Consider the following 24,928-nt stretch of genomic DNA (forward strand, 5'->3'; position numbering starts at 1 on the left):
AAGGTTAACCATAAACTGCTGTCACAGAAAGGTAGTCACAAACTGTAAGGTGTCTGGCTTAGTAATTCATCCACCCCTGCATGGTCCTGAGCCAGCCACGTGCTGGTGACTTCCTGTTCAGGGTGGTTAGGGTCTGCTATCCACCACAATGGCTGCACTCAGGCACTCTTGACCTTCCTTTTCTGTCTTATCCCTACATTAGTTGAAGTGCCCTCATAAGGGCCATGAGTTCTGCCTTCTGTGCTGAGCTTCCACGGGGGAGGGCTTCAGTCTCTTGTATTGTGAGTTGCCACCAAGTACCCAGCTCTCTCTTGTCCCCAATTCATAAAACTGCCTCCTTTAGTAAACATGTCTAAGTCTGGGCTTTCTAGGGCATGTCAGATCTGGCTGGCTGGAATAAACTTGTTCAATTATTTGTAAATAGTCATCCACAGGTTCAGATGGCATTTGAGGGAGTAAGGTAAAAGGATTTAAAATAGAGATCATTCTCAATGTTATATTTACATTGTCTGGAAAAATGGCCTGGTATCTGCCAAGCCTCCCAGAGGCCAATCACTATCTTCCTTTTTCTTACATTACGGGGAGCACACAGTGGGAGAGGAGGTTACAGTGGTTTGATGGCCTAAGGTAAACTTCCCTGCTTCTTAAACAGGTCAAAAGTGGTGGCAACAGTCTAAGGCAAGAAGTCCAATTGTTTTGGATAGAAGTTCCACAGTTGACCGCTTCCCTACATTGACCACCTGTACATATCAGTATAGTAGGCCTAGTTCCTTATGTTGACACCTCTGTATGTTGACCAGTTTGTTACAGTCCTTGGGGTGGTCAACTTATCCCCAGATACATTCTTTACCCCTCATGCACAAAAACGTCAAAAGGTTTCCTTATATCTGAGAGACCCTATATGGAGCAGTCAACACCTTTTCCTCAATATTTAAAAAGGCCTTTGACAGTTCCAAGTCCCTTCTAAGGATTCATTACCTCCTTTCCTTAAGGCATCATACAGAGGTTTAGCAGCAAGTTCAAAGTTAGAAAGCTATATAAGGGAGAATCCAACTGTGCCTAAGATGCCCTATACCTGAGTGGCACCCATAGCTCAGTGGGTAGGGCACTGGCCACATACACTGAGGCTGGCACGTTCAACCCTAGCCCGGGCCTACTAAACAACAATGACAACTGCAACAAAAAAAAAGTAGTCAGGCATTGTGGTGGGCACCTATAGTCCCAGCTACTTGGGAGGCTCAGGCAAGAGAATCGCTTAAGCCCAAGAGTTTGAGGTTGCTGTGAGCTGTGATGTCATAGTACTCTACCCAGAGCAATAGCTTGAGACCCTGTCTAAAAAAAAAAAAAAAAAAAAAAAATGCTCTGCAGCTGTCACAGAGTGATGGGTCTGGCCAGGGCCTCCCTCTGATCAGGAAGGAGGAGGTTCCTTTGTCCTGGGGAAAACTGGAACACACAATATTTAACTAAAGGCTGTGAAACTTGAGCCTTTTTCTTGAAGATCTTGTACCCATGCTTAGCCAAGAAGTTTACAGTTAATACAATGTCCTGATCCAATTCCTCTTTTGTAGACTAGCAACTAATAAACTCTCATCCTTTAATTGGACGTCTTAGCAGTCTTTAGCAAGGATTTCTGTGAAGATGGTAGGGGAGTTTTTAAAACTTTGGGGAAGAACTGTGAAACAGTAGTGTTGCTTTGCTTTTGCATCTTGGTCCTCCTATTCAAAAGCAAGCAATTCTTGTGACTCTAGACTCAGAGTGATGCAGAAGAAAGCATCTTTTAAATCCAAGACTGTGAACCAGCAAAGTTCACCAGTCAAAGCTATGAATTGCATACAAGAATTGGGAACCATTGGGTGAATGTCTACTATGATTTGGTTAATGACTCTCAGGTCCTGAACAAGTCTATGTTCTCAAGTCCCAGGCTTCTGGACTGGCAGGATGAGTGTGTTACATGGGGATTGGCAATGTCTAATGAGTCCAAACTGAAAGAAAGCAGACAACAGAAGCTAGATTCCCTGTCGTGCTTATTCCCTCGAGGAGTATGGCTTAGTGTGTGGTGCCATCCCTGCCTGTACCTTGCCTGCAGTGGGGCAACTACCTTGCCTTAACCCTTCCTGGTCTGCTATGTGCGCACACCTCCAGACTCACCTCTCAGAGGCTTTTTTCAGGAACCAGAGTAGGTTCAGAGGCTCCTGGCTACAGGCAGGCAGCTTGCAGGGCACAGGCCTACCTGACATTCAGTCATCCTGGGATGAAAATAACTTTGGCTTTTAGTTGTGTTAAAAAATCATGTCCCACCAAAAGAATGGGACACTGGGGCATACATAAGAAATTACATTTTAAATGAGTTTGGCCTAATACTCCAAGAGTTGGAGGAATGGCCTCATCAAGATTTCTCCTGAGACTCCAGTCACTTTCATAGTCTCTGAAGATAGTTGAGTCAGGTGTTTATCACCGAGTAAGTGGTGCCAATATCTATCAGAAAGTCCAAAAGTTGATTTCCCACTGTCATCGTGCCTGGGGGTCAGGAGAAACCCCCAGGACCCCATCACTCCTGGTCCCCATCCTGGATTTCTATTAATTGAGATATAAACATATCCAAAGCCCAATTCACGTTTCATAATTTTCTCTGAATTTCAAGAGCACATTGGCTAAAGAAAGTCAGATTTACCATCTTAGAATTTGCTGATTTGTTTAGAATTTACTGATCAATATCCATGGGCAGTTTACATGCCTCAAAAATCTGCTCTAAGGTACAGCACCCGTAGCTCAGTGGGTAGGGCGCCAGCCACATACACCAAGGCTGGCGGGTTCGAATCCAACCCTGGCCAGCTAAAAACAACAACAATGGCAACAACTACAACAACAAAAGCCGGGCATTGTGGCGGGCCCCTGTAGTCCCAGCTACTCAGGAGGCTGAGGCAAGAGAATCACTTAAGCCCACGAGTTGGAGGTTGCTGTGAGCTGTGATGCCACATCACTCCACCGAGGGTGACATAGTGAGACTCTGTCTCAAAAAAAAAACACCTGCTCTAGGTCTGGAGTGGTGGTGGCTGACGTCTGTAATCCCAGCACTGTGGGAGGCCAAGGTGGGTAGATTGCCTAAACTCAGGAGTTGGAGACCAGCCTGAGCAAAAATGAGACCCTGTCTCTACTAAAAATAGCAAAATTAGCTGGATGTTGTGGCAGGTGCCAGTAGCCCCAGCTATTCGGGAGGCTGAGGCAAGAAGATGGCTGGAACCCAACAGTCTGGTGAGCTATGACACCACAACACTCTACCCAGGGCCACAGAGTAAGACTCTGTCTCAAAAAAAAAAAAAAAAAAATCTGCTCTAAGAATTCCAAGGGGCCCTGGTTAGGCCTCTGCCTAATTTCTTGTACTTTATTAAGACTGCTCTGTTTTGGCATTCCCTGGCAGAGACCAGCCAAGATGCAAGCTCTGTAATGCTCAAGCTTAGTTGTCACCATTGTTAATATTCCCTCCCGGCTCCAAGGTGGGCACTGCAGACTGAGCAGTTGCCCTCCTTACCAGGTCACCAGGAGAGTAAGCATGCATGCCATCTGCTTCTTCCCTGGCCTTATCTAGAACTATTTTGTGTTCCCCTGAGGTCAGCAAAGTATTAAGTAGATTTTGAACATCTGCCCACATGGGATTGTGGATTGCAAATATTGGGGAAAACAAACTTTTTTCTATTTTCCTCGGTCTGTTGCACTATGTAGGCATGTTGTTTTTCTAGTTAAACAGGTCAGAGGTAGGGAACATAGAATGGACCCAGAGAAGCCCTATGAGGGGGACCTGTCAATGCCCCTGTAGGTGTCTGCTGAAGAAGAAACTACCCTGTAGGGACTGAATTGGGTTCCCTGTCTGGGGAGGGGGAGGTCATTCGTGTTGCTGGGAGCCCTGGCCCCATGGAGATTGGATGCTGGTTCAGGGGCTGGGAGTCCAGCTCCAGTCCCTCAATAAGGAGGGAGAGGGAGAGCTGATGGATCAGTTAACCAGGGAATTAGAATATTATCCTTTCCTTGGGGTTCATATAAAACAGGCATTTTCTCATCACTGGCCTTTTGAATTATAACTATTGAAAATGTAAGATTTTTTTTTTTTTTAAACAGAGTCTCACTACGTTGCCCTCAGTAGAGGTGCCACGGCGTCACAGCTCACAGCAACCTCAAACTCATGGGCTGAAGCGATTCTCTTGCCTCAGCCTCAGAAGTAGCTGGGACTACAGGAGCCCACCACAACACCTGGCTATTTTTTTGTTGCAGTTTTTATTACTGATTTTAGCTGGCTGGAGCTGGGTTTGAACCCACCAGCCTTGGTGTGTGTGGCTGGCACCCTACCCCTGAGCTACGGGCACTGCCTGAAAAATTAAGCTTTTTGCAGATTCTGTTTAATATTCCAACTTGCATTCAGTATTCTTATTCGGTGGACATATATTTCATGTGCAATTAAAATAGTTGTAACTGTAAGTTGCACATGAACTTTATGTCCACCCTATATATCAATAGAAGGGTAGATTTGTGAACACCAACTTTAAGTTGGTAGGTTGTGGGTTGCAAATATTGGGGAAAACATCATTACTGTGATCTGTATGCACGGGATAAACCTGTATCACTCCTTATATTTTCTCATATGGTTTAACAGGCTTCAATGTAAATAACTAATTGCTCCAAAATCCAATGGTACATTCAGATTTCCAAGAATGTTGACGATGCATGATCCTCCAAAATGGAAAAAAAATTAAGCTGTATTTTTTCAAATTTACTGTTTCTGGTCATGTTGATATGCAAGTAAGTAAAATAAGGGGCATATTAATCCCTTAAATTTTTAATCAAATATAAAAAAAGAATGTACAAATTTGAGAAAAAGAAGAAACTCCCAGAAAGACTCATCTGATGTTACACATTAGCCAAAGTAAAATCTGTTTATACTTCACCTGGATTGCATTTCACATTTAGTTCATAAAAGCTAAAGGAGCTTTTATAGGCAGAATACACCTAAAGTTAATTTGTACTTGTGCCACCCTGAAATGAATGACAGGCAATTTTTTTAAAAATCTGTGGATATAGCTTAAAACAATAGGTGTGAATGAAATTCAGTTGATAACCAAAGTCAACAGCAATAGGAATTTTATCAAAAAGGCTTAAACTGTCAACTTAAAAAGGCTTGTAATAATTCTCACAACTCTTGTCCATGTGAGATTTACCAACTTTCAGGAAATGAGAGTGTTTGGAGAATGCCTTCAGTGAGGATAATCATTTACAAGAAATGGGCAAAGTTCTCTGGAAAAGTTTGTGTGCTGACTCATTCTCCCCTTATCACATCTAGTTTTGTCCTACCACCTGGATTAGGCCCAGTTACTTCTAGATGTGGAAATGGCCGAACTGACTCTGCAAATAGGTTACGACTTCCAATCATACTACAAGTAAATTACAAAGGAAAGCAGTCTGAGGTTTATGGTGTCACTTTGAGTATCCCAACTTCTTGGAGACTTCCAAGGAGTTTGGGGAGCCCCAGGTAAGGAAATGCCAGGCTCTTATATCTTCCTGTTAGTTCTTCAGGCTTCTAGAATCTTTGAGTTTACTAGCAAAGTGAACAGACTCTAGCATCTCTTTTAAAGCAATAGAGATTGTGGTTCCTAGACAATGAAAACTGTAAACACTGAAAAATGTTTTTTCGTTGTTACTGTTAAGAAAATTTTCTTCTCATACCCATGGGTAATCATGCCTGAAGCTTGCGGAGGTTAATAGGTAACTAAAACTTTGAGTTAGTGACACTGCAGGATCTGGTTAAATTGGGTTAAGATTGAATTTCCAGTAGGAAAACAAAGGTCCCATAGCCATCATTCCCCACAATTAAGCAATAAGGGAGATGTGCAGTGGAAGTGGGAAGAAAGTCTTGATGTGTGTTCAGTGGCTTCTCTTGAAGAAGGAGTGCTGCAGAAGCTGGAGAGCAGAAGGTCGCTGATGCTGATCCCTAAGAAGGGAAAAAACACATTAGAAGCAGCACCCAGTAACGTGACTGCCAATGAGACTTGCTTGACTGAAATGCAAACTTTTTTTTTGAGACAGAGTCTCGCTCTGTTGCCCTGGGTAGAGTGCCTTGGCCTTATCACCTCAAACTCCTGGTTTCAAGCAACCCTCCTGCTTCAGCCTCCTGAGTAGCTAGGATACAGGTGCTGACTCTTTAGGAGAATTAAATCAGGAATACACAGTTTTTTTGTTGTTGTTGTTTTGGGGGTTTTTTTTGAGACAGGGTCCTGCTCTGTCTCCTAGGCCAGAGCACAGTGGCACCATCATAGCTCAGTACAACCTCAAGTGGGCTCAAGTGGTCCTACCAAGCAGCTGGGACTATAGGTGCTCACCACTATGCCTGGCTCATTTTTCTATTTTATGTAGAGACAGGGTCTCGCTCTTGCTCAGGCTGATGTCGAACTCCAGGGTTCAAGTGATCCTCCTGCCTTGGCCTCTCAAAGTGCTAGGATTACAGGCATGAGCCACTGCACCCAGTTTACACAGCTTTTAGACAGCAGCATTGTAGTTGTTTAAAAATATATGGGTTTCTTAGAACCACCATTATGACTAAAAAGTAGGCTCCACTTTTCTATTGTACTTTTGTTCAATTTATTTGGGGTATAATTTACACACAGTAAAATTCACACTTTTAGGGTATACACTTTATTGAGCTTTTAATTAGCATTAAATTTACTTTTTAAATTTAGAGCATTAAAATCCCAAATAAAAAAGACTTTTAAATGTAGACATTTTTGGGTGATTAATTGAAATAATCTCATTCGGGGCACTCTTGGATGAACAAGAAATAAAGAGAGACAGGTGCTCAGTACTATTATGGTTTAGATTTTTTTTTACTTCAAGAAAGTAAAAAGCCGTTGGAAATTTATCCATCGCTGAATCAATGAGCTAATGAAACAGTCGATATTTAGTTGCAACAACTTGTTCCAAAGGTATTTTTTTGGTGAAATTGGCTATCTTTAAAATTTTTTTTCAAATATATAAATACTCATCGTCTTTAACAAACAGATTAATTCACCCAACCCTCACGTTGTACAACCACTCTTTTATGGATACATTTGTGCATTTTTATGAGATTCACGTTGTATTTTGTCATATGCACAGAATTTGTAATGATGAAGTCAAGGTATTTAGGGTATCCATCACCTCCTCGAGTATTTACCATTTCTACATGTTGTAAGATTTCAAGTCCTCCCTTCTAGCTATTTTGAAATATAGAATATATTGTTGTTAACTATAGTCACACCACTCTGCTATCAAACATTGGAACTTACTCCTTCAGTGTAACCGTATCTTCCTGCCCACTAACCAGTCTCTTGCTACCTCCCCACTCCACCCATGCACACTTCCCAGGGCCTCTGGTAACATCATTTTACTCTCTACTCCGTGAATTCAATTCTTTCAGTTCCCACATGGTTGAAAACATGCCATTTATGTCTTTGTATGCCTGGCTTATTCCAATTATCATAATGACCTCCATTTCCATGTGTGTCACTGCAAATGACAATTTCATTCTTTTTTATGGCCCAATAGTATTCCACTGTATATGTTCCACATTTTCTTTATTCACTTATTCATTGGTGGATGCTTAGGGCAATTCCATATCTTTGCACTTGTGAATAGTGCTACAATACACATTGGAGTACAGGTATTGCTTTGAAATATTGTTTTCCTTTGCTTTGGATAAATACCCAAGTTGTGGGATTGCCGAATTATATGGTGGTTCTATTTTAGTGTTTTGAGAAATCTTCATACTGTTTTGCACAATAGCTGTACTAAAATTGTACCAAGAGTATATAAGCATTCTCTTTTCTCTGCATCCTCACCAGAATCTGTAGGGGTTTGCGGGGGGGGGGAGTTGATAATAGCCATTCTAACTGCAGTGACATATCTCATTGTGGGTTTTATTTGCATTTTCCTGATGATTAGTGATGTTGAGCATTTTTTAAATGTACCTGTTGGTCTTTTATTGTTTGTTTTTTAAACAGGGCACCTGGGCTTGAGTGCAGGGGCATCATAGCTTCTTGCAATCTCAAACTCCTGGGATTAAGCAATCCTCCTACCTCAGCCTCCTAAGTAGCGGGGACTACAGTGTGTACCACCATGCCTGACTACTTTTTTAATTTTTTGTTGAGATGGGTGTCTAGCTATGTTACCCAAGCTGGTCTTGAATTCCTGGGCTCAAGCCATCCTCCCACCTCTACCTCCCAAAGTGCTAGGATTACAGGTGTGACCACCATACCCAACCTAAAATCTCAAACACCTTGATATGGCTCAAAAAAAGAAAAGACCATTTATAGATTCTGCTCATATTATTTCCTGTCCCGAATTTGCCCCATTTCACAAAGATTACTCATGTGAAAGCCAAATGAAAGAACCCAGAGGGTCTTCACAGTGTGTGCCTGGCAGCTGTCTATGGTAGTTGCCCCATGCAGGCAGTTCTCAGGCCCTAGGAAGCATGCTGTGGCCTGAAGGCAGCTTCTCCGCTGGGCTGCACTGCCCTATCCCCAAGGTGCAGGGCTGGGGACCCTGCCACTCCACTGGGTACACCCAGGGTCAGGGGGCTGCAGCCCTCCACATGGACACGGGGAGATGAGCGTGGGGCTTCAGAGATGTAGAGATGCAGAGGTGCTGGGCACCATGCAGGCTGCTGGGGCTCACAAAATGGCACCTGCTTGGGAATCGGTTTGCGAGGGACCGTGGGTCCTGCTGGGAACTCCATCTCCAGGTGCTAGTCTCAGGACCAAAGAGGGTTGAGAGACTCTCCCACCACTAAGATTACAAGAGCCAGGGTGTGAATGTAGAAGCGGGGGGTCTCTCACTTACCCTTTTCCTCATGGAACCCCCCCCTCAGGCTCCCAGCCAATCCCAACTTGCTGGCTGCCTCCATCCTCCCTCCTCTGTGCTTCAGGAATTTGCTGTCACTTCTCCCTTGAATCCCACTGTTTTTTCTTAAATGCCCTATTTGAAGTGTGATTCATCTACTTACAGTTTTGTGCTTTTTTTTTTTTTTTTTGCAGTTTTTGGCCATGACCGGGTTTGAACCTGCCACCTCCAGTATTTGGGGCTGGCGACCTACTCCTTGAGCCACAGGCACCACCCAGTTTTGTGCTTCTTTTTGGAGGAAGTAAGAGTGGCCGCCATCATTCCTCTTGAAGCCGCTCCTCTTTTGAAAGCAAAATGGCCCACCAGGTTATTTTCCAGGTGAAAATGGAAATAAAAATAAAATACTTTGAAAAGCATTTTAATTTAATTTTTATTTTTTTATTTTTTGAGACAGAGTCTCACTTTTATCACTCTTGGTAGAGTGCCGTGGCATCACAGCTCACAGAAACCTCAAACTCTTGGGCTTAAGCAATTCTCTTGCCTCAGCCTCCCAAGTAGCTGGGACTACAGGCGCCTGCCACAACATCATGCTAAGCATTTTAATTTTATCTGTTATTTCAAGGTGAAAATCTCTCACCATCTGGAGGCCCTTTCTTTGGCCTTCAAAATATGCAAAAATCTCTTTCCTCCATGATCTGCCTATCCTTTCTAGCTGCCATCGTTTTTCTTTTATTCCTAGTAAGTGTCTCTAATGTGGCCAAGCGTGGTGACTTTTTCCCAATATTTGATATCTCCTAAATTCTTAACAATTTGGCCTACTCCTCTATAGAAATTGTCCTCTTGAAATTAACCATATTTAACAAGCTCATCCTTCTTACCTCTGTCGTGTTTGAAATATCCACTGCTCCCTACTTCCTGCAACTCTCTGCCTAATTATGGAGGCCTCAGCTCCCTTGGTTCTTCTCCTACCTGGGGGCAACCCCATCCCCTCTTCTTCCCTTCCTCCCTGCTTTTCTCCAGTTATGTGCTAGACTCGATACTATGCTATTCTGTTATCTGTCTGGTGAGCATTCTTAGAAACATTTTCCTCAGCCCTCTAAGTTTTTCATGACCATAGCTATCAACCTTATAATGATTTTTAAATATATGCCTCTAATTGTAATTGCTTTTCTGAGTTCTCATTCCATAACCTCAAAAGTCCCCTTAGACGAAGGAGGGAGTGAATCTTTTTAAAACTTCTTCCCCAGTTCCGTTCTCACCACTTTCTGTTCTTTTTCCCACTATCAGACTCAAAATCATGAAATCCCATTACAAAGGCTGGATTCACCTTCCTCTGAAATTTTCTGAAATCCTCTTTGCAGTTTCTACAGCCTCACCACCATCAAAGTCAAAGCTCCAGATTCCTGCATGGCCCTCTAGGCTCTAGCAGTGTCTGCTCCAGGCCTTCAGGGGCCTGCCATCTAACCTGCCTTCCCAAAGTCCTCTCTTACCGCACTGCCTGCTCCAAATCCTCCATAGCCCCCTGCTTCAGCAACAAAACTAAATTCCTTGGCCTGTCTTCCCACAGCTTAACCTGCCCATACTAGGAGCCCCCTTATGCTTATATCTCACTGCCTCCCCAAGTTCATTTTTATTCTATTTGGACCTTACTTCTGGCCTATGCCCAGTTGCCTCTATTTCTGAATATTTAAGAATGCCTCACTCTGGCTGGGTGCTGTGGCTTATGCCTGTAATTCCAGCACTCTGGGAGGCTGAGATAGGTGGATTGCTTGAACCCAGGGGTTCAAGATCTGGTCTCTTCTAAAAATGGAAAAACTAACCGAGCATATGTCAGATGCCTGTAGTCCCCGCTACTCAGGAGGCTGAGGCAGGAGTATCGCTTGAACCTAAGAGTTTGAGGTTGCTATGGCCTATGATGATACCATGGCACTCTACCCAGGGCAACAGAGTGCGACTCTGTCTCAAAAAAAAGAGAGCCTCACTTTTTAATTTCTGGTTCACACTGCCAAGGAGGATTGTTGTTGATATCAGGTGAAATGCTAGAGGGTCTTGCTATAGGATTTCAGGAGGTAATTACAGTAGAACTTCTGTAAGTTGACTACTCAGAGGACTGTGACAAACTGGTCAACATAAGTGACTAGGTCTACTGTACTGATAGATACATGTGGTACACATCTGGTTTATGAAAATTAGGTCAACTTGAGGTGGTCTGAGGTGGTCCGTGTAGGGAGGTGTCAACTGTGTATATACTTTTACATGACACTAAATAGGTAAGGTGTGTTAGTATTCTCCCTAATCATTATTAACTATGAAGCCCTAATTGTCCACCTCATAGTCTGCTAAGCAATTTACATATACCATTTCACTTACCCTTAACAACAACCCTATTAATTTATTATTAGTAGTGCAACTTGTGTTTTGCTTAGCTTATGAAGCAAAAGTTCAAAAGGAAAGCCATTTGTGTATGCGTAATGCCAATTTGAAAGAAAATGAGAATAGCAAATGGTTTCTAGCTGTGAGACAATAATAGGTATATATTAAATTCAGAACAAAGCAACTACAGTAGTTGTAGGAGCTAAAACCAATCTCTAAAATTATCATTGGTGACCATGACATTACAACATCCTTTGTGTTCCTTTTGTGGGTTTATTTTTTTTTAAAGGAGGGGGGTGCAGCTCTATGCCTGGGGCTCTGTCCACAAAATCCAGGCTGGGACACCTAAGGTGTCTCTGCATCTATCAATGCCCAGAATTGTACCCCCAGAGTTTGTGTTCCTTCCCTGGCCTACACAATTGTCCTAAAATCAGCTGGGACAGGCTGATAACATGTGCTGGGAGAAGGAGAGAGAGAGAATGAAAGAAAAAGGCACATTTATTAGCAGACATGGAGAACTGTGGATTCTGAGATTCATTCAGAAAGGCAAAATCAACCTTCTGGAGTTGATGGGTTGCCATATGTACTTGCTAAAAGGTGGGGCACTATAGTTTTTCATCTAGGGATAAAACACATACTTCTTTGAGAGACAGGAAATCAACTCTGAGTCTCAGGACTTGTTCTCCAGCTAAGTGCTAAACATTAGCACTTAGAGGCTCAGAAAACAGTACCCCAGGCTTGGCACCTGTGGGTCAAGTGGCTAAGGCACCAGCCACATAAACCTGAGCTGGTGGGTTCGAATCCAGCCCGGGCCTGCCAAACAACAATGATGGCTGCAACCAAAAATAGCCTCCCAGCTACTTAGGAGGCGGAGGCAGGAGAATCGCTTGAGCCCAGGAGTTGTAGGTTGCTGTGAGCTGTGATGCCACAGCACTCTACCCAGATAGCTTGAGGCTCTGTCTCAAAAAAAAAAAAGAAGAAAAGAAAAGAAAACAGTACCATAAAATGAAGGCCTCAGAAGCAAAAGTTTTTCTCTGACCTTCTTCAGTCCTCCTGCCTCTCAGTTCCATTCTCCACTAAGGCTAGCCACAGAAATTAGAGTCCTTCTTCATCAAGGCAAGTCATAAAAAACAGATGCCCTTTTCCTGAGAGCCAGCCATCAAACCTAAAATTACTCCGTGTAAAAACTGGCCATAAAGAAATGATCTGGATGGGCGGAGCAAGATGGCAGCCGAGTAACAGCTTCCTTGCATCTGGGCACTGTGAGTCTGGGGAGATAGGACTCCAGGCATCTCTGGCTGGTGGGAACTGCCTATCATCACTCCTATGAGGATACAGGGAGTCAGCGAGAGACTTCTGGACCCCAAGAGGAGGACTAAAACAGTGGAAAACCGGCAAGTGGTCGGGTGTGTTCAACCCGTCTAAACCCGCCCACAAATGTAAGTTCAGTAGCAGCGAGACTGCAAACCAGAAAGGCCTTACCTGTGAACTGTTTTGATGTCCTTGGACTTGGCACTGAGTTGAACTGCCTTGGGGAAGGCCTGAGTGGGAGTGCGGAGAACTTTGGCCGTTGTCTAGGGCCCCAGTCTGAGCCGCTGAGCGAGACGGAGCTAATAGTGTTTGGCGGTGAGTCACACGGATCCATTGTCAGTGATCTGCCCCGGCAAGCTCCGCCCTCAGGGTAGCAGAGCTAGAAACGGGTGGGAGCTGGTAACCCAGCAACCAAGTAGCCTAAGGGTGGGGTCTGAGCCGCCTTGCAGCCCTAACCCTCAGGGGCAGAGTGAGACCGGTTTTGGCACACTGAGTAAGTGGATAGCCACTTCAGCAGTGATTCCAGCGAGAAAGCTGGGAAAGCTTCTGCTCAGCAAGTTTACAAGTTCAAAGTGCCTTTTAAGTGGGCTGAAGAGAGATTTAGGGTGTCTACCTGCTGGGGTTTGAGAAATCAGCAGCCTCCAGTCGTATCAGAACTGTGACTAACATCTCATACCCCAAAAGACCACGTGTTGCCCAGACAATATTCAACAACATATACAAACTGCTTTGTTTTTGGTTGTGTATTTTTTTTCTTTTTTTTTTGTTTGGTTGGGTTTTTTTGTTTGTTATTTTGATGTTGTTGATGTTCTTTTGTTTCTTAATTTCAATCTTTTCCATACAGATCCCTTTTTCTTTCTCAATTTTTCTAGTTTAATTATAATTTCCCATTGCTGCCTTTTTTAATAACTACAACTTCATTTTTGCTAGTGTTTCTACCGCTATCACTTGGTTTTTCACCCAATTTTATCGCCATAAAGTTTTCTGTTTGCTTGTTTTAGTTTGATTTATAGCATTTTTGTCTTTCCTCTCTACTTGGTGGAGGTGGGGTACTGTGTCTGACCAGGTTAGCAAAGAGCTGCTGACCTCAAGGGAACCACCCAACTGGGCACCCAACCCCCAGAAGGTGGGGTTTTTTAAGGTTGTGTCAAAGTACCCTACTGTACACCTATATTGCCCTGTCTCCCTCTTTCTGTGCCTCTCTTCTTTTTGTCAATATTCCTTATCCCTACCCCCTCTCCTTTCTCTATCTTTCTTTTTTTTCTTATCACTCGGTCCTCCTTTCTTTCATCCCTTTTTTGCTCTTCAACCTTCTCACCTTTCTGGTCCTGTAACCCTTAGTCCACAGGCACAAGAACTTAAAGAGCAAGAGGAAGTGAAAGGAAAATTAGGGCAAGGAAACAGATAAAAGAAATCACTCATGAGGAAGAATCAGCAGAAAACTCCAGGCAACATGAAGAACCAGTCCAGAACAACCCCGCCAAGGGACCATGAGGTAGCTACTGCAGAGGATTCCACCTATACAGAAATGTTAGGAATGACAGAAAGGGAATTTAGAATACACATGATGAAAACAATGAAAGAAATGATGGAAACAATGAAGGAAACTGCTAATAAAGTGGAAAATAACCAAAAGGAAATCCAAAAACAGAATCAAATCAGAGATGAACGATATGAAGAATATAAAAAGGATATAGCAGAGCTGAAGGAAATGAAACAGTCAATCAGGGAACTTAAAGATGCAATGGAAAGTATCAGCAACAGGTTAGACCATGCAGAAGAAAGAATTTCAGAGGTAGAAGACAAAGTTTTTGAGATAACTTAGATAGTAAAAGAGGCAGAAAAGAAGAGAGAGAAAGCAGAACGTTCACTGTCAGAATTATGGGACTTTATGAAACGTTCCAACATACGAGTTATAGGAATTCCAGAAGGGGAAGAAGAATGCCCCAGAGGAATGGAAGCCATACTAGAGAATATTATAAAAGAAAATTTCCCAAACATCACCAAAGATTCTGACACACTGCTTTCAGAGGGCTATCGGACCCCAGGTCGCCTCAACTCTAACCGAGCTTCTCCAAGACACATTGTGATGAACCTGTCCAAAGTCAAGACAAAAGAAAAGATTCTGCAAGCTGCCAGGAGTAAGCGCCAGTTGACCTACAGGGGCAAATCCATCAGAGTGACCTCAGACTTCTCTAATGAAACTTTCCAAGCAAGAAGACAATGGTCATCTACCTTTAATCTACTTAAACAGAACAATTTTCAGCCCAGAATTCTGTACCCTGCTAAGCTAAGCTTCAAAATTGATGGAGAAATCAAATCATTTACGGATATACAAACATTGAGGAAATTCACCACAACAAGACCAGCTCTACAGGGAATACTTCAACCTGTTCTGCACACTGACCATCACAATGGATCAGCAGCAAAGTAAGAACTCAGAAATCAAAGGACAGAACCTAACCTCCACACTGATGCAAAAGATAAAACTAAGCAATGGACTCTCACCAAATAAGACGAATAGAATACTACCACACTTATCAATTATCTCCATAAATGTTAATGGCTTGAATTCCCCACTGAAGAGACATAGATTGGTTGACTGGATTAAAAAACACAAGCCATCCATTTGCTGTCTGCAAGAAACACACCTGGCTTCAAAAGACAAATTAAAGCTCCGAGTCAAGGGTTGGAAGACAATTTTTCAGGCAAATGGAATTCAGAAGAAAAGAGGAGTTGCAATCTTATTTTCAGATACATGTGGATTTAAAGCAACTAAAGTCAAAAAAGACAAAGATGGTCACTTTATATTGGTCAAGGGAAAACTACAACAAGAAGACATTTCAATTCTAAATATCTATGCACCAAATTTAAATGCTCCCAGATTCTTGAAACAGACCTTACTCAGTCTGAGCAATATGATATCTGATAATACCATCATAACAGGGGACTTTAACACACCTCTTACAGAGCTGGACAGATCCTCTGAACAGAAATTAAACAAAGATATAAGAGATTTAAATGAGACCCTAGAACAATTATGCTTGATAGACGCATATAGAACACTCCACCCCAAAGATAAAGAATATACATTCTTCTCATCACCCCATGGAACATTCTCCAAAATTGATCATATCCTGGGACACAAAACAAATATCAACAGAATCAAAAGAATTGAAATTTTACCTTGTATCTTTTCAGACCATAAGGCACTAAAGGTGGAACTCAACTCTAACAAAAATGCTCAACCCCATTCAAAGGCATGGAAATTAAACAATCTTCTGTTGAATAACAGATGGGTGCAGGAAGAAATCAAACAGGAAATCACTAACTTCCTTAAGCATAACAACAATGAAGACACAAGCTACCAAAACCTGTGGGATACTGCAAAAGCAGTTTTGAGAGGAAAATTCATCGCTTTAGATGCCTACATTCGAAAAACAGACAGAGAGCACATCCACAATCTCACAAGAGACCTTATGGAATTGGAAAAAGAAGAACAATCTAAGCCTAAACTCAGTAGAAGAAAAGAAATCTCCAAAATCAAATCAGAGATCAATGAAATTGAAAACAAAAGAATCATTCAGAAAATTAATGAAACAAGGAGTTGGTTTTTTGAAAAAATAAATAAAATAGATAAACCATTGGCCAGACTAACTAGAAATAGAAAAGTAAAATCTCTAGTAACCTCAATCAGAAATGATAAAGGGGAAATAACAACTGATCCCACAGAGATACAAGAGATCATCTCTGAATACTACCAGAAACTGTATGCCCAGAAATTTGACAATGTGAAGGAAATGGATCAATATTTGGAATCACACCCTCTCCCTAGACTTGGCCAGGAAGAAATAGACCTCCTGAACAGACCAATTTCAAGCACTGAGATCAAAGAAACAATAAAAAAGCTTCCAACTAAAAAATGCCCTGGTCCAGATGGCTTCACTCCAGAATTCTATCAAACCTTCAAGGAAGAGCTTATTCCTGTACTGCAGAAATTATTCCAAAAAATTGAGGAAGAAGGAATCTTCCCCAACACATTCCATGAAGCAAACATCACCCTGATACCAAAACCAGGAAAAGACCCAAACAAAAAGGAGAATTTCAGACCAATCTCACTCATGAATATAGATGGAAAAATTCTCAACAAAATCCTAGCCAATAGATTACAGCTTATCATCAAAAAAGTCATTCATCATGATCAAGCAGGCTTCATCCCAGGGATGCAAGGCTGGTTCAACATACGCAAGTCCATAAACGTTATCCACCATATTAACAGAGGCAAAAATAAAGATCACATGATCCTCTCAATAGATGCAGAAAAAGCATTTGATAAAATCCAGCATCCTTTTCTAATTAGAACACTGAAGAGTATAGGCATAGGTGGCACATTTCTAAAACTGATTGAAGCTATCTATGACAAACCCACAGCCAATATTTTACTGAATGGAGTAAAACTGAAAGCTTTTCCTCTTAGAACTGGAACCAGACAAGGTTGTCCTCTGTCACCTTTACTATTCAACATAGTGCTGGAAGTTCTAGCCAATACAATTAGGCAAGACAAGGAAATAAAGGGAATCCAAATGGGAGCAGAGGAGGTCAAACTCTCCCTCTTTGCTGACGACATGATCTTATACTTAGAGAACCCCAAAGACTCAACCACAAGACTACTAGAAGTCATCAAAAAATACAGTAATGTTTCAGGATATAAAATCAATGTCCACAAGTCAGTAGCCTTTGTGTACACCAATAACAGTCAAGAGGAGAAGCTAATTAAGGACACAACTCCTTCACCATAGTTTCAAAGAAAATGAAATACCTAGGAATATACCTAACGAAGGAGGTGAAGGACCTCTATAAAGAAAACTATGAACTCCTCAGAAAGGAAATAGCAGAGGATATTAACAAATGGAAGAACATACCATGCTCATGGATGGGAAGAATCAACATTGTTAAAATGTCTATACTTCCCAAAGCAATCTACCTATTCAATGCCATTCCTATCAAAGTACCTACATCGTACTTTCAAGATTTGGAAAAAATGATTCTGCGTTTTGTATGGAACCGGAAAAAACCCCGTATAGCTAAGGCAGTTCTTAGTAACAAAAATAAAGCTGGGGGCATCAGCATACCAGATTTTAGTCTGTACTACAAAGCCATAGTGCTCAAGACAGCATGGTACTGGCACAAAAACAGAGACATAGACACTTGGAATCGAATTGAACACCAAGAAATGAAACTAACATCTTACAACCACCTAATCTTCGATAAACCAAACAAGAACTTACCTTGGGGGAAAGACTCCCTATTCAATAAATGGTGTTGGGAGAATTGGATGTCTGCGTGTAAAAGACTGAAACTGGACCCACACCTTTCCCCACTCACAAAAATTGATTCAAGATGGATAAAGGACTTAAATTTAAGGCACGAAACAATAAAAATCCTCCAAGAAAGCATAGGAAAAACACTGGAAGATATTGGCCTGGGGGAAGACTTCATGAAGAAGACTGCCATGGCAATTGCAACAACAACAAAAATAAACAAATGGGACTTCATTAAACTGAAAAGCTTCTGTACAGCTAAGGTGACGATAACCAAAGCAAAGAGACAACCCACACAATGGGAAAGGATATTTGCATATTTTCAATCAGACAAAAGCTTGATAACCAGGATCTATAGAGAACTCAAATTAATCCACATGAAAAAAGCCAACAATCCCTTATATCAATGGGCAAGAGACATGAATAGAACTTTCTCTAAAGACGACAGACGAATGGCTAACAAACACATGAAAAAATGTTCATCATCTCTATATATTAGAGAAATGCAAATCAAAACATCCCTGAGATATCATCTAACCCCAGAGAGAATGGCCCACATCACAAAATCTCAAAACTGCAGATGCTGGCGTGGATGTGGAGAGAAGGGAACACTTTTACACTGCTGGTGGGACTGCAAACTAGTACAACCTTTCTGGAAGGAAGTATGGAGAAACCTCAAAGCACTCAACCTAGACCTCCCATTCGATCCTGCAATCCCATTACTGGGCATCTACCCAGAAGGAAAAAAATCCTTTTATCATAAGGACACTTGTACTAGACTGTTTATTGCAGCTCAATTTACAATCGCCAAAATGTGGAAACAGCCTAAATGCCCACCAACCCAGGAATGGATTAACAAGCTGTGGTATATGTATACCATGGAATACTATTCAGCCATTTAAAAAAATGGAGACTTTACATCCTTCGTATTAACCTGGATGGAAGTGGAAGACATTATTCTTAGTAAAGCATCACAAGAATGGAGAAGCATGAATCCTATGTACTCAATCTTGATATGAGGACAATTAATGACAATTAAGGTTATGGGGGGGGAAGCAGAAAGAGAGAGGGAGGGAGTGGGGTGGGGCCTTAGTGTGTGTCACACTTTATGGGGGCAAGACATGATTGCAAGAGGGACTTTACCTAACAATTGCAATCAGTGTAACTGGCTTATTGTACCCTCAATGAATCCCCAACAATAAAAAAAAAAGAAAAAAAAAAAAACCTATTCTTTTTTTATAAAAATGGATCACAAAGTAAAAAAAAAAAAAAAAAAAGAAATGATCTGACCCACTTTGTTGGACTGTAGGTCGCAAGACCCCATTGCAGAGAGGGCCCTGCCCCATACCCAGAAGGAAGGAATGCAGCTCAGAGAGGCCAAGAAGAATCTAGACCAGTGATTTTCAATGGGTATGCCTTGAAAATTTTTAAACATTAATTAAATTATTTTCAAAAGCAGTTCAAAGCACAGTAAGTGTGTATATATATGTGTGTGTGTGTATATGTGTATATATATATATATATTTTTTTTTTTAAACAGAATCTCACTTTGTTGCCCTCGTTAGAGTGCCATGGCATCACAGCTTACAGCAACCTCCAACTCTTGGGTTTAGTGATTCTCTTGCCTCAGCCTCGCAAGTAGCTGGGACTACAGTCACCTGCCACATACCCAGCTATTTTTTGTTGCAATTCTCATTGCTGTTTTAGCTGGCTGGGGCTGGGTTCAAACCTGCCACCATTGGTATATGGGGTTGGCGCCCTACCCACTGAGCCACAGGTGCCACCCAGTATATATTTTTTTATACTTTTTTTTTATTGACATAATTTAAGAGTGCTGTGGAAGTTTAACTATAGGTTCAAGTGTGTCATGAGATAAAAAAGGTTGAAAAACACTTATCTAGACAGAAAGGCCTGGTTTGGTTTCCCTACTCAGTCTATTAGCATCAGATCATACCCTCTTATCCAATCATGTTTTCACATGGCTGTCTATAGTTTATTGAACCTAAAAATAAAAATGGACAATTTCTCTTGTACCTTTGGCTCTTTATTCTAAAGGCTCCTATGTATGCATGTTAAATAAATTTGTGCGTCTTTTCTCCTGTTAATCTCCCTTATGTCAGTGATTCTTTTCAGCACACCTTTAGGAGGCCAGGAGCCTTGGTCTCTGTGAGCCTCACTAGAGGGATAGGTTTTAGGCTGCTGTACACACCTAGAGTGGGCTCCAGCACCTCCAGCACCTCCAGCACCTCCAGCCGTCTCTCCCACCACACACATGCACACACACACTTTAACCAGAACCATTTCTCTGCTTTTATATGTTCTGTTCTTTGAGATTTCATTAGCAGAGGATACCTGGCTGAAATTTTGAGAACCACAGCACTAGTTAATTATCTGTGGTTACACAGAATTTAATTCCATACATTAAAGACAAGGAAGGGGAAAACAGACAGTTTTCTAAGGCTTTTCTGAGCCCCCTAATACTTTTTCACTTGACGCTTGAAGTCTCCAATTATAGATTTTCTCCTTTGGCTCTAAATGTTTCCCTTCAGCTAAACAGAAGAAGACAGCATTTTACCACAGCCAGTTTCTAGGAAGAAGTCTCACTGGTAAATAAGTAGCTCTTCAGCAAATTTTACGGACCCTCATTGACGTGGAGTCGTCTGTCAGGACTCGATACGACATCTAATTGAGGCGCTTCCTATCTGAGGCACTGCTCCCTATACCTGACGCAGCAATGGACAACATCACCCAATATGGCGAATCCCCATTACTTCCATCACGACATCCCTCCCTACTTGATTTCTTAACTAAAACAGAGCTTTTAATGGCCATAAATTGCAGGGGAAATGTCAGCTGCTTGGAACCTCTGGGCATTTATCCTCCTCCTACTGCTTTCAGTTTCTTACCTGGTTAGGCACACACGTACGAAGTCTGCTGCGTCTTCAGAGAAGTGGTCTGGTAAAGGAGGCATCAGCCCTCGGTGTGCTCCAATGTAAAACATGGCTGCCATCCTGTCCATGGAAGCCAGTGGAGGTTTGCCTGTGGCCATCTCAAACACAGTGCAGCCAATGCTCCAAATATCCGATTTCCTTCCATAGCCAGATTCATTGATGACTTCTGGGGCCATCCAATACGGAGTCCCATGCATGGACTTAAGCATGTCACTATGGGTGCCATTTAATCCTGCCCAGGCCAAACGCTTGGCACAGCCAAAATCAATCAGCTTTATTATTCCCGTTGGCATGAGCATAACATTATTTCCTTTGATATCTCGATGCACCACACAGTTCTCATGGAGATAAGCAACACCTTGCAGAATTTGTTCTGTATATTTACAGAACACCATCTCAGGCAATGGCCCAAAACGGTTTATAATACTAGAGATTGAACCACCAGGAACAAACTCCATGAAAATGCTCACAATGTTCTCTTCCAAGCATGTCCCCAAATAGGCCACAATGTTGACATGTTTCAGTGCTTTGAGTAAATCTACTTCTTCCTGTAGTTTCCGGTATTCTTTTTCAGTAGCTAATTTATCAGAGGTGTCCAAAGCTACCTGTTTTACAGCTATTAGCTGCCCTTGGCTAGTGAGACCACAGTATACCTAGAAGCAAACCAATACCTTATTATTAAATATAAAAAATGGTATAACTTGTTCACACAATGCCTCATATGACACTTGACTTCCCCTTCTCTTCCCAAAACTTTGTCTTTCTCTAAATTGATACCTTCCCACTAAATGCAAATCCCATGTTTCACTGGAGCCATGATGGAGATGAACAGCATGGTGAATGGATATTATATTGTCTTGAAGTCAAGTAGCTTGGATTGTCTAGAATCCTGGCTTTACCTTTCTCTAGCTGTATAACTTGAAGTAAGTTGTGTAACCTTTTTGACTTCAATTTTTCTCATCTATAAAACCGAGGTACCAATTCTTGCCTCAGAGATTTCTAGGATGACTATATGAGATGGCAGTTTAGGAAGGCTCCTCACAGAATAAATAAAATAGGGCTAGTTCAGTTTTCAAGCTCTCTGGAAAGAGAAGTAGGCAGATCCCAACAGTCACCCCCATGACAGGATCTCAGTGGTTTTGTGTCTTCCCACCTTCTCACTGAATCCTGAAATGTCCTCAACTAAAGACAGCACAGATCTTATTTGGAGGCATCATTTTTTTTTTACCCATCTATGTAAATAGCTATTTAAAGTACTAGAAGTCAATTTTTAATTTAAGAACTTAAAAATAAATTTTAGAGATGGGATCTTGCTTGTTCCAGGCTTGTCCAGCACTCCTGATCTCAAGCAGTCCTCCCACATCAGTGTCCCAAAGTGCTGGGCTTACAGGCATAAGCCACTGTGCCTGGCAGAAAGTCCTAGAACTTTAGATGGTCTTTTTTATATACATGATATTTTTACATGTATGTGTGACATTTTGATACATGATAGGTGTGTAATGATCAAGTCAGGGTATTTAGGATATTCATCCATCACCTTGAACATTTGTCATTTTCTTTGTGTTGGGAACACAAACGTCTTCCAGCTCTTTTGAAATAGACAATATATTGTTGTTAATTACAGTCACCTGTGTTATCAGACACTAGAACTTATTTCTTCTATCTGACTAAACGTTTATACCTATTAACCAACCTCTCTTCACCCCACCACCAATGGTAATATAATTCACAAAACATAGGGAACATCTTCTGTTTTTGCCGTTCGGCAATGATTCTCTCAACTTCTACTAACATTGAGCTGTTAAAAGAAGACATTTCTTTCCCATTGAACTGGAACCTGGGAAAATGAGAGACTAGAAATGCAATGGCCCTTGCCTGGGGAGAACAAGAGCCAGACAGAGAGAGAGTGAGATGCTGATGATTTTGTTTGATTCCTGAAATCACCTGTCCCAAGAGCCAGACCTATTCCAGACCTTTCAATAGCATAAAGCAATAAATACCCTTTCCCTCAAGCCAGTTTGGGTTGGGTTTTCTGTTACTTCCAACTAAAAAAGTTGCTAAGTAAAAGAGTGCTTGCCAGGGGTCAGGGCATGGGGAGGATGGTTGGGGAACAAGGAGAGGTCGCAGAAGGGTGGAGAGTTCAGATTTCAAATTTTCATTTTAACTTACTGTGCCGTAGGCTCCCTTCCCAAGGATCTCACCCTTGGTCCACAAGATAGACTCTTCATATTTTAAAGTATTTTCAGAAAATGTCTTCTTTCCATCTGAGATGAGAAATTTCTCCTCCCTGTCATATATACTGAACCCATCACTATGTCTCTGTGAGATGAGACAAAAAGAAAGATCACCACTGAAGTCTGAGTTGTTAAGATAGAGAGAGGGGTGGAAAGTGGAATCTTCCTTTCAAATGCACCTGTTCATGGCCATTCTTACTATTCGTGGGTAACTTCCAGAAACATGTATTTCCCCAAAATGACCACGTAGTATATCTTAGTTGTATACTTCAACCTGGTTAATTGTAGGTATTTTAAGTCACAATTTTGCTTTATAGGAGGAGATCTTAGGCTTGTGCTTTTCTGGACCCACCTGGGCCTCCAGGCTACCAACCATCATCTTTTAAGAATTATCTTTTTCACAAGATCCTTATCATGGGGACTACGTTAGTGTGTGACATCTCCTCAGGCTCCTACCCTCAACTCTCTCTTCAAAATTCCCATTATCCCAGTCACCTTGCTCCTAAACATGTAGCCAAGTTCAGAAAGAGAAATATACCACAGTGGACACGTGCACATACTCACAGAAACACATACTCATTCACACGTATTTACATATGCATTTACACAAGGTACATACACATAGATATAAAGGATGTGCAATCCATAAACATGCATGCACATATATACATCACATATATACACGCATAGATACACCAAGAGATGATACATTTAATACAAACCAACAATGGCCAGACTATATGCATATATAAAAATAGAACTCTCACCCATAATCTGCAACACCCAGCCCAAGAAATCAACCCTTTATTTACAGTGACTACACCAGGAAGCCAATTTTCCATCTTTAGGCTAGACTTAAAGTCAGACTAGTATCTCTAGCAAACAATCCTGGAAGGTAAATAATAACCCTTGTAACAATCAGCCCCAAATAGCCAGGGTTTGATTACTAACTGAGATTGCTCTGATCTTTGTCTCTACTTCTAGGTCAGTCACAATTAGAGAAAGCCAAATATGCAATCAGCTGTCAGATGTTCCACTTCCAGTTGGTGACTTACAGCTTCTCCACACCGTCAGCCTCCAACCAGGGCACACCTGAAGCCTTTCCCCTCATCCACTGTAAAGCTTTACTGCTCCTCTGCCTGCCCTTGAGTCTCTGTCAGGATGCATGTATATATATATCCTTGCTATAGCAAACTCTGAATAAACGGGCTTCGTCTGTGTTTCATTTACTTCCAAAATACACACATAAACTCAAACACACACACACATACATACATAATCATATAAGCTTCCACTTATACACATACATATGCAGAACAAATATGCACATTTACACACAACACACACCACAAATATGCATACAGATATTCTCTTCCTCCCCTCCCCCCTGCTCTCTCTCTCTGAGAAAGAGGAAATTGGCTTCCTGGTGTAGTCACACACACACACACACACACACACACCCATTACAAGCATTTTGATGGTCAAGACCACCCACAACAAACTAAAGATCCATGGTCCTATTTGCACTAGAACATTTATCGCAGCTCAGTTTACAATTACCAAGATGTGGAACCAACCTAAGTGTCCATCAACCCAAGAATGGATTAACAAACTGTGGTATCTATATACCATGGAATACTATTTGGCCACACAAAATGTGGAGACTTTACATTTTTTGTACTAACTTGGATGGAGTTGAAACACATTCTTCTTAGTAAAGTATCCCAAGAATGGAAAAGCCAGTGTCCAGGGTACTGAATACTAATATGAAGATGAAGAGAAAAACTCATTCAGTTCTATTTTGAGGGGGGAGGCTTGGTGTGCTCCCACCTAATGGGCACAGTGTAAGGGGATATGGTACACCTCCTGCATGCAGGAC

The 24,928-nt window shown here is 41.7% G+C and overlaps 1 protein-coding gene and 1 long non-coding RNA gene across 2 annotated transcripts in view; one reads left to right on the forward strand and one right to left on the reverse strand.

Annotated features, from left to right (window-relative positions):
* The first annotated feature begins 5,348 nt into the window (after positions 1-5,348).
* On the forward strand, positions 5,349-24,212 carry LOC128589865 (uncharacterized). Its single transcript, XR_008381143.1, has 3 exons — positions 5,349-5,518; positions 19,174-19,274; positions 24,034-24,212. It is a non-coding gene; the product is annotated as an uncharacterized LOC128589865 (long non-coding RNA).
* MAP3K19 (mitogen-activated protein kinase kinase kinase 19) overlaps positions 5,911-24,928 on the reverse strand; it is a 66,084-nt gene continuing 47,066 nt past the window's right edge. The window contains exons 9-11 of the mRNA XM_053596675.1: positions 22,985-23,134; positions 20,771-21,468; positions 5,911-5,977 (exon numbers count right to left, since the gene is read on the reverse strand). Of these exons, the coding sequence (XP_053452650.1) occupies positions 5,911-5,977; positions 20,771-21,468; positions 22,985-23,134 (915 nt within the window). The remainder of the gene's footprint in view (positions 5,978-20,770; positions 21,469-22,984; positions 23,135-24,928) is intronic.

This window comes from Nycticebus coucang, chromosome 7 (genome assembly GCF_027406575.1).
Source record: "Nycticebus coucang isolate mNycCou1 chromosome 7, mNycCou1.pri, whole genome shotgun sequence".
Lineage (NCBI taxonomy): Eukaryota > Metazoa > Chordata > Mammalia > Primates > Lorisidae > Nycticebus > Nycticebus coucang.